Raw genomic sequence first — 16685 nt, forward strand, 5'->3', positions numbered from 1 at the left:
AGAGGTAGTAGGGATGTTCTCTTGTTAAGTGAATTGGACCATTTTCCCGGTCTAGCTAAGCATTTGAAATGTAAAGAGTACTTTTGGGTGTCAGGGAAAAGTGATGAAAAGGTACATTTAGGAATGTAGTCAAACATAGTAAAGTACAGATACCTCAAACGGCTTTAAAGTATTTTTACACCACTGCTGTGTTTGTAAAGTATGTCTGAGTGTTAGTGTGCCCATTGCTATCTGTAAATATGTATATTTAAAACTAAATACTTTTACTCTAGTATTTTACTGGTGACTCACCTGTCATTTTTTATTAAAGGCATTGTTACAAGTAAAACGGGGTACTTTTTCCAATGAATATGACAGTTCTTCAAATGACCAAATATGAAAAACTCACTATTTAAAGTACAAATTGAGTAAAATACCATTGCCAGCAGCATGCAACTCAGTACTTTGTGTAGGTCAATCACTTTACTAAACCAGTTGTGGAACATCAGTTTATCATCACCTTTGTGAGAATTCTGGATATTACAAATGTCTGCTTAAAAAAAAAATGAACAGAAAATTAAAATCAAAACCAGTAAGAAAAGGGTATCACAACCTGAGAAAGGAACTAAAATATTACCTGGATAAAACATGGGAGAAATACATAAACATTACGCTACATATAGGCCTTTGCAATGTTTTGAATCAATGTCATTTATCAATTTCAGAACAAAATTAACTATTTGTAAATGCATCCTGTAAACAGTAGAAACACTAGTTGTAAAAAAACAAATGAAAGGGTACATGTAAAAAAAACTATGCAAGTCTATCAATTAGAAAAGCCTGTTATAATAATGTAATAGCATCGTCAATTGGAGAAAATGCTTGCCCAAGATGCTTCATGCATGCACCCTTTGCCGTGCCGATTTGAACACACATTAAAGGTGTGACTCCAATCGGCTTCAAAACAGATACATGATACACAAAGTACCCTAAAAGTCTTCTGCTAAGAGAAATAAGGGGGACAAGACGGCACACTACTTTTATCACATCATTACTGAAACCAAGCTACTTAAAAGGAAAAGTGGGAAGGGAGGGAAAGACAGCCTGAGGACACGTAAATTAGGGAGGCATCTAAGCGCGCTCCCCACGGATACGACGGGCCAGTTGGATGTCTTTGGGCATGATGGTGACACGCTTGGCATGGATGGCGCACAAGTTGGTGTCCTCAAACAAACCAACAAGGTATGCCTCGCTGGCCTCCTGCAGACAAAATACAAGTTCAATTCAGTTGATGATATAAGCGTTAACTTGGTATGGGACAATGCCTTCTTCAAACATTTGGGGAGAGTACTGCAAGTAGGCCACCATTAAAGGGATACCTCGATATTTTGGTGATGAGGCCCTTTGTCCACTTCCCCAGAATCAGATGCACTTGTGGATATAAATTTTTGTCGGTCTCCTGTATGAAGGATGTTAGAGGTGGTTTTGCATGCCAATGCTAACTAGCATTAGCGCAATGACAAAGTCTATGGCATCTACGAGCATGCTAGCAGATACCCATAGACTTGCAGTCATTGGGCTTGGTAGTTAGGTTTGTGAGCCAATGCAAACTAACTTTCTTCATACTGGACAGACATAAATATGCATCCATTTTAGACTCAGCGAAAGTAGAGAGGGCCTCATGGCCAAATTTCCTTAGTATCCCTATAAGTGTACAAATTCTGATAGGTCTGGCTTTAGTGTCATTTGGTGGGTGAACAAAAACATAAACACACTGACCTGCAGAGCTCCAATGGCTGCACTCTGGAAACGCAGGTCAGTCTTGAAGTCCTGAGCAATTTCTCTCACCAAACGCTGGAAGGGCAGCTTGCGGATCAGCAGCTCAGTGGACTTCTGGTACCGACGGATCTCACGCAGGGCCACCGTACCAGGCCTGGAGGGAAACAGTAATTAAGTAACACCACTGTGGTCCTTTACTTTATCTACATCAAATTATTAAAGGAGAGAGCATGACACCAGGTGGGTCGAAGCCTGCATGTTCAGGCACTGCATTTTGTCCCGCCGTCACCTGTAGCGATGGGGCTTCTTGACCCCACCAGTAGAAGGGGCGCTCTTGCGGGCAGCTTTGGTGGCCAGCTGCTTACGTGGGGCTTTGCCTCCAGTAGATTTACGGGCTGTCTGCTTGGTACGGGCCATGGCTCCTTCAAATCACCTGAATAAATTGAGACAGGAATGTTAATGGAAGTAACAAAATAGCTATCAAATCCAGCAAAAAAAACATGTTAGTCTACTAAACACCACCAATTACACTACCAGCAAAAATATTGTAATAAGATTACAGATACTTTGAAAAACTAAACCATTACTTGTTTTTTGCAAAAAATATATTAAGAAACCTTTGTTGTCAATGACACTCAATTAAACTTGCTTTTATTCAATGATTAAGTTTGTTCCACCTAAGCAAGTCAGGCCCCTAGAATTACACCCCAAATGCATTGATGGACATTTTGTATTGTAATGGCTCTTAAGGGCAAATTAATTAAAATATAACAAAGTTTTGTTAGACAAGTAAATAGAAACTGTAACGGACTACATTTAGAAAGTAACCTATGACATCCTTAAAAAAAAGAAAATCGTTATTATTTGTATATAACCCTCTGTGATTGTATCCACGTCTGTGACACAAGTCCGCAAAGATGTACATTAACTTCAGCGAATTACAGCGTAAAGGTTTCATACAACTACCAATAGGGACTTGTTTAGTGACATAAGGGGTGGGATTTTCTTCCATTTTCGCCAATGAGCAACGTCTTTCACCAAGTAGGTCCCCGCCTCTTACGCATTGAAGACTATGGCTGCTGTAACAGGAACGTATTAACGTGAAGGAAAAATTCGAATGTGTTTAACAAGAAGGTGACAATTAAAACGACATTTAAAACGAGGACATTGTCGCTTTAAACTAAAACACATTGAAGGATTGTTCTAGACATCGTTAGGAATCTATTGAAAAACTTCTGTACTCAGAAAATTACTCAGAACCCGTGCATAACCGTGTCAAATTCGAAAGGAGTGCTTTGGTCTGTAGTTTCTACAAGCGGATAATAGCTTGCTTTTTCGGTCGTCTGGGTTGTGTTTTCCCTATGACTGCGGATTTACTTGCAAAAAGATAGTCTAAATAACAAAAAAGTTAAAATGTACAAATACACAATATTTGTAAAAAAATATATATATATTTTAAACGCGACACTTACCTTTGATACAACAGTTAAAAATATGAAACTCGTCTCGTGTCCTTATTTATTGCGTTGTTCACACAACAGAATGGAGTCCTATATTGGGTTAAAATGGCAGGTTACCCACAATGCATCTGCTGTGACAAGAGACCAACTTTTTTACACGATTATGAATTGACCAATTCAATCAATTATCAATCATCTTAAAAGCGTGATATACTCCATAATGAGATACGTTAGTGAAACGTCTGTTTACTGTATTGGCAGATATTGACCATTTAAATGGATGACAATTATTGAAAGTGTTTTATGGGCTCAGATGATTCCACGTGAGTGCGCGAGACAAAATGGCTATAACTGCAAAATTAGCAATTACAGGATTTCTGTTACCTGTAGTTCTTCATATAAGAATTCAAACAATTTAGATTATCAGATTACACTTCTTGGAGGGTTTGTGTATTGTGACAAACATTGCTTTAGTATAAATTGTATTACATACACGTTTAAATCACAAAAGTATTAAATTACCTAGCAATACAAAACACATATATTATCAATGTATACATTTGGGGCCTACAAATATATTATTTCCAGGGGTGTTTATTTATTTTTTTACACAAGTCCTCCTCAAGGTGGACATAGGGGCCCATCAACTCGTGCTGAACCTCAACAGAGGAAGAACAGACGTCATCGCATCGTCTCCCAGATGATCCAGCATGGCGGCGGTCAAGAGACTGAAACGCGTGGCAGCAGCGCAGCCAGGATTCATGTCTTTTAAATCATCGGCCGGTTCAGATGACTTGAACAGTGGCCAGAGAAAGCGTGTGAATAAGAATAAGAAAAAGAATTGGAACAAACACAGTGATATTCAAGATGTTGAAGAGTTTTTGGATGACGTGAGACTTCAGGAAAGGGCTACAGGGTGAGCAGCATGTGTTAGCCAATACCTGCTTGCATTCTAGCTAGCTACAGTTGCTATCTAGCTAGGTGTATTACTTACTGTACCAATAAACGAGTATTTAGCAGGTATTGCGACATTATCAAACCACTGATTACGCTAGCTAGTTTTACATGTCAATCAATCCAAGTCCACTTGGAAAAAATGGAAACACCACTTTGCTAGCTAGCAATGCTAATATACACGTTGGGTTGTTTATTCTAGCTAGCTATGCTATTTTTTTTTTAAATATATTTTTTTACAATTTCCGACTTACATTCCTAGCTATAATCAGTGGTGTAAAGTCACCCAGTAAAATACCACTTGAGTAAAAGTCCGAAAGTATTTGGTTTTAAATATACTTAGTATCAAAAGTAAATGGGATTGCTAAAATTTATTTAAGTATCAAAAGTAGAAGTATACATTTCAAATGCCTTAGATTAAGCAAACCAGACGGCATATTTTTTTTGGGGACACCATTTACAAACGAAGCGTTTGTGTTTAGTGAGTGCCAGATCAGATACAGCAGGGATGTTCTCTTGGTAAGTGTGTGAATTGGACACGTTTCCTGTCAAAATGTAACGTGTACCTTGTATGGAGTAAAAAGTACATTTTTTCCTTTTTACTCTGGGATATGTGGGACTGTAGCGGCCCACAGCCAGTGAAATTGCAGGGCGCCAAATTCAAAACAGAAATCCCATAATTAAATTTCCTCAAACATGCAAGTATTTTACACCATTTTAAAGATAAACTTGTAAATCCAGCTACAGTGTCCGATTTCAAAAATACTTTACGACGAAGGCACACCAAACGATTGTTAGATCAGCACCTAGTCACAGAAAAAAAACTGCAATTTTTTCAGCCAAAGAGAGGAGATACAAAAAGCAGAAAGAGAAAATGAGTCACTAACCTTTGACGGTCTTCATCAGATGACACTCATAGAACTTTGTTACACAATACATGTATGTTTTGTTAGATAAAGTTCATATTTATATCCAAAAATGTCAGTTTACATTGGTGTTATGTTCAGTAGTTCCAAAACATCCAGTGATTTTGCAGAGAGCCACATCAATTTACAGAAACTCATAATAAACATTGTTAAAAGAAACAAGTTATGCATGGAATTTTAGATCCACTTCTCCTTAATGCAACCGCTGTGTCAGATTTCGGAAAAAGCACACTATGCAATAATCTGAGTACAGCGCTCAGGCACAAAAACAAGCCATACAGAAACCCGCCATGTTGTGGAGTCAACATAAGTCAGAAATAGCATTATAAATATTCACTTACCTTCGATCTTCATCAGAATGCACTCCCAGGAATCCCAGTTCCACAAATGTTTGTTTTGTTCAATAAAGTCCATTTATGTCCAAATACCTCCTTTTTGTTCTCGCGTTTAGCCCAGCACTAGATCCAGACGAAAAGTCAAAACGTTCGTAGAAACATGTCAAACGATGTATAGAATCGATCTTTAGGATGTTTTTAACATAAATCTTCAATAATGTTCCAACCGGAGAATTACTTTGTCTTTTGAAATGCAATGGAACGCAGGTTGCACTCACGGGCACATGCATGATCAGCTCATGCCAGATACCTGGTTGAAACAGCTCTCTTTCTCTCCCCCTTAATAGTAGAAGCCTCAAACAAGGTTCTAAAGACTGTTGACATCTAGTGGAAGTCTTATGAAGTGCAATATGACCCCACAGACACTGTATATTCAATAGGCAATGACTTAAACTACAAACCTCAGATTTCCCACTTCCTGGTTTGATTTTTTTCCTCTGGTTTTTGCCTGCCATATGAGTTCTGTTATACTCACAGACATCATTCAAACAGTTTTAGAAGCTTCAGTGTTTTCTATCAAAATCTACTAATTGTATGCGTATCTTAGCTTCTGTGCCCGAGTAGCAGGCAGTTTACTTTGGGCACGCTTTTCATCCGGAGGTGAAAATAGTGCCCCTACCCTAGAGAAGTTCTTAAGGAATGTAGTAAAGTAAACGTTGGCAAAAATATAAATAGTAAAGTACAGATACCTGGAAAAACTACTTAAGTAGTACTTTAAAGTACAGGCTAATCACCCAAACTTGAGCAATTACACCTAAACTGAATTGTTTCTTGACCGGTTTACTCATTTATGATTCGGCTGCTTTTATGTACTTAGCTAGCTAACATTTATGCTCTTATTTACAGTTTAACACATGCTGTATACCCACATTTTATTTGCTTCAAAATATGAAGTTATTCATTTACTTGTCTAAACCTCTTCTTTTTTTTTCGACAGAGGACTGATATCTGAGAAGCCAGATGATAGCCTGTTCTTTGTGGACATTGGAGAGCAGAGAAAATATGTCCAGCCAGGTAAGTGATACCACTGTTTATAATAAATACATTTTCTGCTTCAGTTTTGTAAATGTTTAGAGTGTCAAATCACTGATGTTAGTGTTTTCTGTGTCGGATGCCAGATGTCCAAGAGGGAAAGAAGGGGAAGAAGTCAAAGTCGCGGCCCTTGAGGATAGACCTAATCCTGCAGCATGACTCCCTCGTCCCTCCACCTAAAGAGTGAGTTTCTGACCCTGACCATGGCCCTCTCACCCCCGGCATCCTGCCCCTTACCTGGAGATGGGTCAGTCAAGTTGTGTATGGCACCATGTCCTGTGATGAACCCATCCTTGCGCTCACAGTATTTCCTCTGGAATGTGAAGACAATCATGGAACTCAGGGAGCTGTTGTGTGAACAGTCTTCTGGGAACTGAGGGCAACATGCTGTTCTGCTTCCCCTTTCCAGGGTCGTATGTACTAGAAATGAAACGGAAACTCAGAGGGACTACCTGAACTTACTTTTGTTTTCTGTTGAGAAAGGTTTTCCTACTGTTTGCACAAACTAATACGACCCAGATATGCCTCCACTTTATAAACTGAAGCCATGCAGCAAGGCTATATTTTGAAAGTACACAAGTGTACTTAGGTTAGTTTATTCCTTATTCTCATATTAAACTGTGATTGTGCACTGAATTCTTCCTTTTCTTGGGGACACTACTTAAAATTCAGTTCCCTCTCTCCCCCAGTATTTTGGCCCACCAGCAACCGAATGCAAAGAAACTCCGCCGCATTGCAGAGAATGCAGCGAAATTGGCGGCCATGGGTGTGTTACCACGGAGACAGAAACGGCTCTTGAACCGCAGACCGGCAATTACAGCGTCAAAATCAAAAACGGCGGCCAACAACTTCCCAGACAGACCCTATTATGATCTGTGGGGAGGTGATGGTAAGTTTGACTATTCAAAAATGCTAAATTATTTCAAAATAAATCCTGGAGTTCTTTTGTCGGTGTTTGTGACCATCTTTTCTACATATTGCAGCCAAAGAGACAGCTGATCCTTACTACCTTGAGCAAACAGGGAAGAAGCGTGTGAAGGTGAGAAGAATACTGCATTGTCACTGCCTGAAAGTTTATAGTTTCTCAGTATTGTATGTGCTGCATAGTGAAGAGGGATACTTAGGCCAATGGGAGCGTTTGTATGATTAGTGTCTGACCATGATGTTTTTAACACGGTCTTGTTCACTCTTAGCGACCAGAGAAGCTCAACTCAAAGCCCTCTGTTCTCCCGGCAGTGGAGGTCATAGCCCCCGGAGGCTCCTACAACCCAGACTTCTTCTCCCATCAGGTAACTTACTACACTTAACAACAGTGATTAAAACGCAAACCTTCAATCCTGGTTCGTTCTAGAGGTCGACCGATTGATTTTTCAATACCGATACCAATTATTGGAGGACCAAAAAAAGCCGATGCGATTAATCAGACGATTAATTTTTTAAATTGATTTATTTGTAATAATGACAATTACAACAATACTGAATGAACACTTATTTGAACTTAATATAATAAATCAATAAAATCAATTCAGCCTCAAATAAATTATGAAACATGTTCAATTTGGTTTAAGTAAGGCAAAAACAGTGTTGGAGAAGAAAGTAAAAGTGCAATATGTGCCATGTAAAAAAGCTAACGTTTAAGTTCCTTACTTAGAACATATGGTTCCTTTTAACATGAGTCTTCAATATTTCCAGGTAAGAAGGTTGTAGGAATTATAGGACTATTTCTCTCAATACCATTTGTATTTCATATACCTTTGACTATTAGATGTTCTTATAGGCACTTTAGTATTGCCAGGGAAACAGTATAGCTTCCGTCCCTCTCCTCGCCCCTACCTGGGCTCAAACCAGGAACACATCGACAACAGCCACCCTCGAAGCATCGTTACCCATCGCTCCACAAAAGCCGCGGCCCTTGCAGAGCAAGGGGAACAACTACTCCAAGTCTCAGAGGGAGTGACGTTTGAAACGCTATTAGCGCGTACCCTGCTGACTAGCTAGCCATTTCACATCGGTTACACCAGCCTAATCTCGGGAGTTGATAGGCTTGAAGTCAATAACAGCTCAATGCTTGAAGCACAGCGAAGAGCTGCTGGCAAACACACTAAAGTGCTGTTTGAATTAATGCTTACGAGCATCAGACTTAACAACACACACAAATATGAGCCTTTTTTAATTAATATGGTAGAATCCGGAAACTATAATTTAGCAAAACGTTTATTCTTTCAGTGAAATACGGAACCGTTCCGTATTTTATCTAACGGATGGCATCCCTAAGTCTAAATATTGCTGTTACATTGTACACCCCAAAAATGTTATGTCATAATTATGTACAATTCTGGCAAATTAATTACGGTCTTTGTTAGGAATAAATGGACTTCACACAGTTCACAACGAGCCAGGTGGCCCAAACTGCTGCATATACCCTGACTGCTTGCACGCAAGAGAAGTGACACAATTTCCCTAGTTATAAGAAATTCATGTTAGCAGGCAATATTAACTGAATATGCAGGTTTAAAAATATATACTTGTGTATTGATTTTAACCCCTCGACAACATTCCGCCGAAAAGGCAGCGCGCGAAATTCAAAAATATTTTTTGAAATATGTAACTTTCACACATCAAGTCCAATACAGCAAATGAAAGATAAACATCGTGTCAGATTTAAAAAATGCTTTACAGCCAAAGCACAACACATAGCCAAGGCGAAAAAACACAGCCATTTTTCCAGCCAAAGATAGGAGTCACAAAAAGCAGAAATATAGATCAAATTAATCACTAACCTTTGATCTTCATCAGATGACACTCATAGGACATCATGTTACACAATGTTTTGTTCGATAATGTGCATATTTATATCCAAAAATCTCAGTTTACATTGGCGTCTTACGTGCAGCAATGTTTTGATTCCAAAACATCCGGTGATTTTGCTGAAATACTCATAATAAACATTGATAAAAGATACAAGTGTTATTCACAGAATTAAAGAGACTTCTCCTTAATACAACCGCTGTGTCAGATTTTAAAAAAAACTTTACGGAAAAAGCATAATCTGAGAACGGCGCTCAGAACCCAAAACAGCCAGAGGATTTTCCGCCATTTTGGAATCAACAAAGTTAGAAACAACACCATAAATATTCACTTACCTTTGATGATCTTCATCAGAAGGCACTCCCAGGAATCACAGTTCGACAATAAATGACTGATTTGTTCCATAAAGTTCCATCATCGATGTCCAAATAGCTACATGTTCAGCCCAGTAATCCATCTTCATGAGGCGCGAGCATTTCGTCCAGACAAAAACCCAAAGTTCCGTTAGTCCTTTAGAAACATGTCAAACGATGTATAATCTTTAGGATGTTTTTAACATAAAACATCAATAATGTTCCAACCGGAGGATTCCTTTGTCTTCAGAAAAGCACTGGAACGAGAAGTAACTCTGTCGGGAGCGCGCATCATGAGACCAAGGCTCTCTGCCAGACCACTGACTCGAAGAGTTCTCCTGAGCCCCTCCTTTATAGTAGAATCCTCATACCAATTTCTAAAGACCGTGGACATCTAGTGGAAGCCCTAGGAAGTGCAACCTCATCCATATCTCAATGTGTATTCGGTAGGCCAAGCTTTGAAAAACTACAAACCTCAATGTCCCACTTCCTGGTTGGATTCTTCTCAGGTTTTCGCTTGCCATGCCATATGAGTTCTGTTATACTCAGACTGTTATATTCAAACAGTTTTAGAGTGCTTTTTTTCGCGAATGCGCTTGTTAAATCATCCCCTGTTTGGCGAAGTAGGGTGTGATTCGATGAGAAATTAACTTCTTATGGATCAGTGGACGCTAGTGTCCCACCTCGACAACTTCCAGGGAAAGTGCAGAGCGCCAAATTCAAATTAAATTACTATAAATATTTAACTTTCATGAAATCACAAGTGCAATACATCAAAATAAAGCTTAATTTGTTGTTAATCCAGCCGCTGTGTCAGATTTCAAAAAGGCTTTACGGCGAAAGCAAACCATGCGATTATCTGAGGACAGCGCTCAGCACACAAAACATTACAAACAGTTAGCAGCCAAGTAGATTAGTCACGAAAGTCAGAAATAGCAATAAAATGAATCACTTACCTTTGATCTTCGTATGGTTGCACTCACAATACCCCCAGTTACACAAATGTTAGTTTTGTTCGATAGTCACTCTTTATATCCAAAAACCTTCATTTTGTTGGCGCGTTTTGTTCAGTAATCCAATGGCTCAAATGCGGTCACAAGAGACAGACAAATTACAAATAGTATCCGGAAAGTTCGTAGAAACATGTCAAACAATGTTTATAATCAATCCTCAGGTTGTTTTTAGTCTAAATAATCAATAATATTTCAACCAGACAATAGCGTCGTCAATATAAAAGAAAAACAAGAAAGGCGTGCTCTCGAGATTGCGCACCAAACAAGTTGGGGAAATTCCACTGGCCTCTCATTGAAACTGCTCATTCTCCCTCATTTTTCAGAATAAGGCCTGACACAATGTCTAAAGAATGTTCACAGCTAGTGGAAGCCATAGGGAATGGAATCTGGGTCCTATCCCTTTAAATGGTGGATAGGCTTTCAATGGAAAAACACCCATTTCAAAATAATAGCACTTCCTGGATGGATTTTCCTCAGGTTTTCCCCTGCCATTTCAGTTCTGTTATACTCAGACTTTATTTTAACAGTTTTGGAAACTTTAATGTTTTATATCCAAATCTACCAATTATATGCATGTCCTAGCTTCTGGTCCTGAGTAGCAGGCTTTGAGCAGGCTTTTCATCTAAAATTCCAAATGCTGCCCCCTATCCCAAAAAAGTTTAACAGGCACAGCATCGATTATATGCAACGCAGGACACGCTAGATAAACTAGTAATATTATCAACCATGTGTAGTTAACTAGTTATTATGTTAAGATTGTTTTTTACAAGATAGGTTTAATGCTAGCTAGCAACTTACCTTGACTTACCTCGCGTAACAGGTAGTCAGCCTGCCATGCAGGCTCCTCGTGGAGTGCAATGTAAGACAGGTTGTTAGAGCGTTGGACTAGTAACCGGAAGGTTGTAAAAATGAATCCCAGAGCTGACAAGATAAAAAAAATCTGTCGTTATGCACCTGAACAGGGCTGTTAACCCACCGTTCCTAGGCCGTCATTGAAAATAAGAATGTGTTCTTAACTGACTTGCCTAGTTAAATAAAGGTGAAAAAAAAATACAGATTACTGATTGTTATGAAACCTTGAAGTCGGCCATTTCGATTAATCGGTCGACCTCTAGTTCGTTCATCAATGTTTCTGCTCGCTTGGTGTGTGTGGGGATCTGTCTTTTCATGTTGAGTAATGCTGTGGTTGATGTATTGAAGTGCTGACCTTTCTCTCAGGCCTTGTTACTAGAGGCCCATGGGGTGGAGGTGAAGCGGGAGAGAGCGGAGCTGAGAATAGAGAGACAGCTGGCTGTCAACCGAGAGGATACCGCCACTGAGGTACAACATCAGTACACCCCTCCCCCCGCCGCTCAACTGTTCATCGTTTCACAATTCAGACCTGTATGTGGTCTGTCCAGCTCAATTTTGCCTGACCTTCCTCGCTGTTTCTCTGCAGGAGACAGTCTTCCAGGAGCTAGTGGAAGGGCTAGTGGAAGAGGAGGAAGATGAAGATGAGGAGGAAGAGGATGTTTCTATTCGTGGCGGCTTGCAGCAGGAGAAAAAGACAGAGAAAGAAAGGAGGCGAGAGAGAGCCGACAAGATAAAGGTACGCGAGACTACAAAGCCTTTTCCCCCCTAACGTGCCCTAGTCTTTCCCCTCCATGTGCTAGCTTAGGATCTGACCGACAGTGTCTCTCTCGCTGTGCAGTCGCAACAGAAGCAGGCAGCGAGGGTGTTCACTGACAAGAAGCAGCAGCTCTTCCAGCTGCGCTCCATCCAGGCGACCCTGAAGAGGGGGGAGCAGCAGACAAGAGAGAGGGTGGCCCAGCGCAAGGCCAACCAGGAGGCAGAGAAGTCCATGCCTCGACGTCTTGGCAGACTCAGGTCAGTACCTCCACAGGGCTGCCACTGTTATCTGCTATCTTGGTTATTTATTAAAATGTTATACCTAGAGTGAGATGCAACTGATCAAGTCAATTGCATCATAGTGTGAACTGTAAGTAGTCCTAGACATTTCTGTAACAATGGGCTCCAGAAGAGCCTATACCCCCATTCCAAACCAAATAATTTAGCCTTATTTCTATAGTGCTGCTTTCCCCTAAGTGTGAGTTGTCTGTGCTGCTGTTTTGTCTATTGTCTCCATACTGTCTGAACTTGTCCCCCACATATCTCCCCAGGTTCCAGGCTCAGGATCTAGAGGTCCAGCTAAGTGACGAGATTCCTGGATCCCTGCGGACACTCAAGGTTTGACTGACTGTATCCCACTCACATTCTACAATACAATCATACTCGGCTGACCTTTGAACCCATGTCCATGTTCACTACCGTTCAAAAGTTTGGGGTCACTTAGAAATGTTCTTGTTTTTTAAACAAAAGCCCTTTTCTTTTTTTGTCCATTAAATAACATAAAATTGATCAGAAATACAGTGTAGACATTGTTAATGTTGTAAATTATTATTGTAGCTTGAAACAGCTTTTATTTTTTAAAAGGAATATCTACATAGGCGTACAGAGGCCCATTATCAGCAACCATCACTCCTGTGTTCCAATGGCACATTGTGTTAGCTAATCCAAGTTTATAATTTTAAAAGGCTAATAGGTCATTAGAAAATCCTTTTGCAATTATGTTAACACAGCTGAAAACTGTTGGCCTGAACAGTTTGCGCTGTTCTGTGAAGGGAGTAGTACACAGCGTTGTACGAGAACTTCAGTTTCTTGGCAATTTCTCTCATGGAATAGCCTTAATTTTTCATAACAAGAATAAACTGATGAGTTTCCAAAGAACGGTCTTTGTTTCTGGCCTGTATTCGAACCCACAAATGCTGATGCTCCAGATACTCAACTAGTCTGAAGAAGGCCCGTTTTATTGCTTATTTAATGAGAACAACAGTTTTCAGCTGTGCTAACGTCATTGCAAAAGTGTTTTCTAATCAATTAGCTAATCAAAGTTTCTAATTTTAACCTCTCTGATCTCCCCATCCCGGATCCGGTATCAGGAATACAGACTCAAGCTCATTACCATAACGCAACGTTAACTATTCATGAAAATCGCAAATTAAATGAAATAAATATGCCATCTCTCAAGCTTAGCCTTTTGTAAACAACACTGTCATCTCAGATTTTCAAAATATGCTTCTCAACCATAGGAAAACAATAATTTGTGTAAAAGTAGCTAGCTAGCGTAGCATTTAGCGTTAGCATTAGCGTTAGCATCCAGCACGCAACATTTCAACAAAAACATAAAAGCCTTCAAATAAAATCATTTACCTTTGAAGAACTTCTGATGTTTTCAATGAGGATACTCTCAGTTAGATAGCAGATGCTCAGTTTTTCCAAAAAGATTCTTTGTGTATTAGAAATAGCTCCGTTTTATACATCACATTTGGCTACCAAAAAAAACGAAAATTCAGTCCTCAAAACGCGAACTTTTTTCCAAATTAACTCCATAATATCGACTGAAAACATGGCAAACGTTGTTTAGAATCAATCCTCAAGGTGTTTTTCACATATCTCTTCATTGATATATCGTTCTTGGAAGCATGGTTTCTCCCCTCAATCAAATGGAAAAGTACAAGCAGCTGGCAATTGCGCACCGAATTCCACGCAGGACACCAGGCGGACACTTGGAAAATGTAGTCTCTTATGGTCAATCTTCCAATGATATGCCTACAAATACGTCACAATGCTGCTAAGACCTTGGGGGAACGACAGAAAGTGTAGGCTCATTCCTTGCGCAATCACAGCCATATAAGGAGACAATGGAAAACAGAGCTTCAGAAATTCTGCTAATTTCCTGGTTGACGCATCATCTTGGTTTCGCCTGTAGAATGAGTTCTGGGGCACTTACAGACAATATCTTTGCAGATTCTGAAACTTCAGAGTATTTTCTTTCAAAAACTGTCAAGAATATGCATAGTCAAGCATCTTTTCGTGACAAAATATCGCGCTTAAAACGGGAATGTTTTTTATCCAAAAATGAAATAGCGCCCCTAGAGATCCAACAAGTTAAAAGGCTTACACAACGTGCCGTTGGAACAAAGGAGTGATGGTTATTGATAATGGGCCTATGTAGATATTCCATAAAACATCTGCCATTTCCAGCTACAACAGTCATTAACAATGTCTAAACTATTTCTGATCAATTTAATGTTATTTTAATGGACAAATTTGCTTTTGTTTCAAAAACAAGGACATTTCAAAGTGACCTCAAACATTTGAACGATAGTGTATGTGGAACTGAAATGCTGAAAAGTTTCAGGATAGCAACGTAATTCCCTTCAATAACGTCTCACATTGACCCCTGTTTTGGCGCAAGGTCCTTCATCAGAGCACTCATCTATATGGGTTTACTAACATGTTTCCCTTCACATGTAATTATGTGTCCTGCAGCCAGAGGGCAGTGTCCTCAAGGACCGCTTCAAGAGTATGCAGAAGAGGAACATGATTGAGCCCAGAGAACGAGCCAAGTAAGTTATTCTCCCTTTAAAAACAAACAGCATCTCATGTCAGACATATATTTGCCTATAATGGATATTGAACTGTGATGTCATATACCTAGTGTGTCCGTAACTTTCATAGTGGAACTTTCTAGATTTGTTTTTGTTTATTTCCAGAGAGTTATACGACAAAGCAGGATCAATGCGTTAGCCAGTTATCTTGCCTAAATATTGTGAAATAACTTTGTAGAAAGCTGAGCTTGAAATGGGAATGATCTGACTCAAACACATGTTTGACTTTCTTAATGAACCATAAAATCAGTAGTTATTTTTGGTTGTTTATCAACGTCAGCTGGGTAACTGTGTTGTAGTGCACCCCCTCTGTTGGTTCAGTCAGCTTGAGCCTGACTGTGTCCAGTGATGATCCCATCCTCGCGATTACAGTATTTCCTCGGAAATGTGAAGACAATCATGGAACTCGGGGAGCTGTTGTGTAAACAGCCTCCTGGGAACTGAGGGCAACGCGCTATGCTGCTTTCCCTCCACATCTCCTTTTGTTTTTATTATACAAGAGAATATAGTCTTGATTTGATGTGAAGCCGTTGACGTGCTTTAGAATGGACAGTGTTTGATTGTGTGCTCCTCCTCCTCCCACAGGTTCAAGAGGAGACACAAGGTGAAGTATGTTGAGAAGAGGGCCTTCAGGGAGATCACCTAGAGACCAAACCAACCTATGGAACTGTTCAAGACTGACGTCACGAACAACACAGAGGCACCCACCACTGAGTGACAGCCAGCCAGAGAGCTACTGTTTGCCCCATCAATTGTCATCAATCAACTCAGCATTTTTTTTTTACACCTTTTTAAATCTGTTGGAAAATGTTGAATTCCCCACAACTTGTAACATTTGCCAGGCCTTAATATTTTCACACATCTATATACAACACAAACCAGCCCAACCCAGGTAGTGTTATACAGATTCAGTCAGTTATACAGATTCAGTCTAATGCATTTTGAGGTCAAATGAGTTCATTGGCAGGATATTTAAATAATCTGGATCTGTCAACATCAGTTGAGAATGTTAGACTTCAGAAGGGTGCCCTCCTGTCTCCCTCCCAGTTGGTAATCTTGTCTTTCGCTCTCATCAAACCAAGATTAATACCCTCGTTAGAAGGGGTGGATGCCTGAGTGAATACGCAAAGCGATTAATTACATAGTAACGTTTAAAACCACGTGTCAAGAGTTGGACTTGTGTGCGTTCTGTCAGTTATCTGTTATTGTGTACAAAATCCCTTTATTTGCCATAATCTGACTTGATTTCATTAAAACAAGTTAATTATTGACATTGTTTTTACTGACTGCTATTTAAATGCCTCATTGCATTTGTGGTAACAATATAATTGTTTTGGCCAATTCAATCCCAACATATATTGTATTTCATAGTGGGATTAAATTATTTTATTGTACTTTTGTCTACACAATTTTGTCAAAGTGGGTGAAATGCAAAAAATAAATATAAATGAATTAAATAAAACTGCCTTGATTAGATAAGTATTCACCCCCTTCAG

At 39.6% G+C, this 16685-nt stretch overlaps 2 protein-coding genes across 3 annotated transcripts; one reads left to right on the top strand and one right to left on the bottom strand.

Moving 5' to 3' along the window:
* Positions 1-274: 274 nt before the first annotated feature.
* Positions 275-3367, bottom strand: LOC139385451 (histone H3.3A). The gene is made up of 4 exons (XM_071130506.1): positions 3231-3367; positions 2048-2191; positions 1759-1912; positions 275-1239 (listed from the first exon to the last, which is right to left on the bottom strand). Exons 2-4 carry the CDS (start codon positions 2173-2175, stop codon positions 1111-1113), a joined length of 411 nt encoding a protein of 136 aa, XP_070986607.1. The 5' UTR covers positions 2176-2191; positions 3231-3367; the 3' UTR covers positions 275-1110.
* LOC139385449 (ribosome biogenesis protein NOP53-like) lies at positions 2816-16460 on the top strand. 2 transcript variants are annotated; one of them, XM_071130503.1, is made up of 13 exons: positions 2816-2892; positions 3834-4134; positions 6431-6507; positions 6612-6708; positions 7215-7414; positions 7509-7564; positions 7719-7814; positions 11918-12019; positions 12138-12287; positions 12390-12565; positions 12859-12925; positions 15071-15147; positions 15775-16460. In XM_071130503.1, the coding sequence occupies exons 2-13, from the start codon at positions 3929-3931 to the stop codon at positions 15833-15835; spliced, it is 1365 nt and encodes a 454-aa protein (XP_070986604.1). In that variant the 5' UTR covers positions 2816-2892; positions 3834-3928; the 3' UTR covers positions 15836-16460. The 2 variants fall into 2 exon arrangements, with proteins under 2 accessions (XP_070986604.1, XP_070986605.1); XM_071130504.1 differs by lacking the exon at positions 2816-2892 and adding an exon at positions 3329-3541.
* The last annotated feature ends 225 nt before the right edge of the window (positions 16461-16685 follow it).

Source organism: Oncorhynchus clarkii, chromosome 27 (assembly GCF_045791955.1).
Source record: "Oncorhynchus clarkii lewisi isolate Uvic-CL-2024 chromosome 27, UVic_Ocla_1.0, whole genome shotgun sequence".
Classification (NCBI taxonomy): domain Eukaryota; kingdom Metazoa; phylum Chordata; class Actinopteri; order Salmoniformes; family Salmonidae; genus Oncorhynchus; species Oncorhynchus clarkii.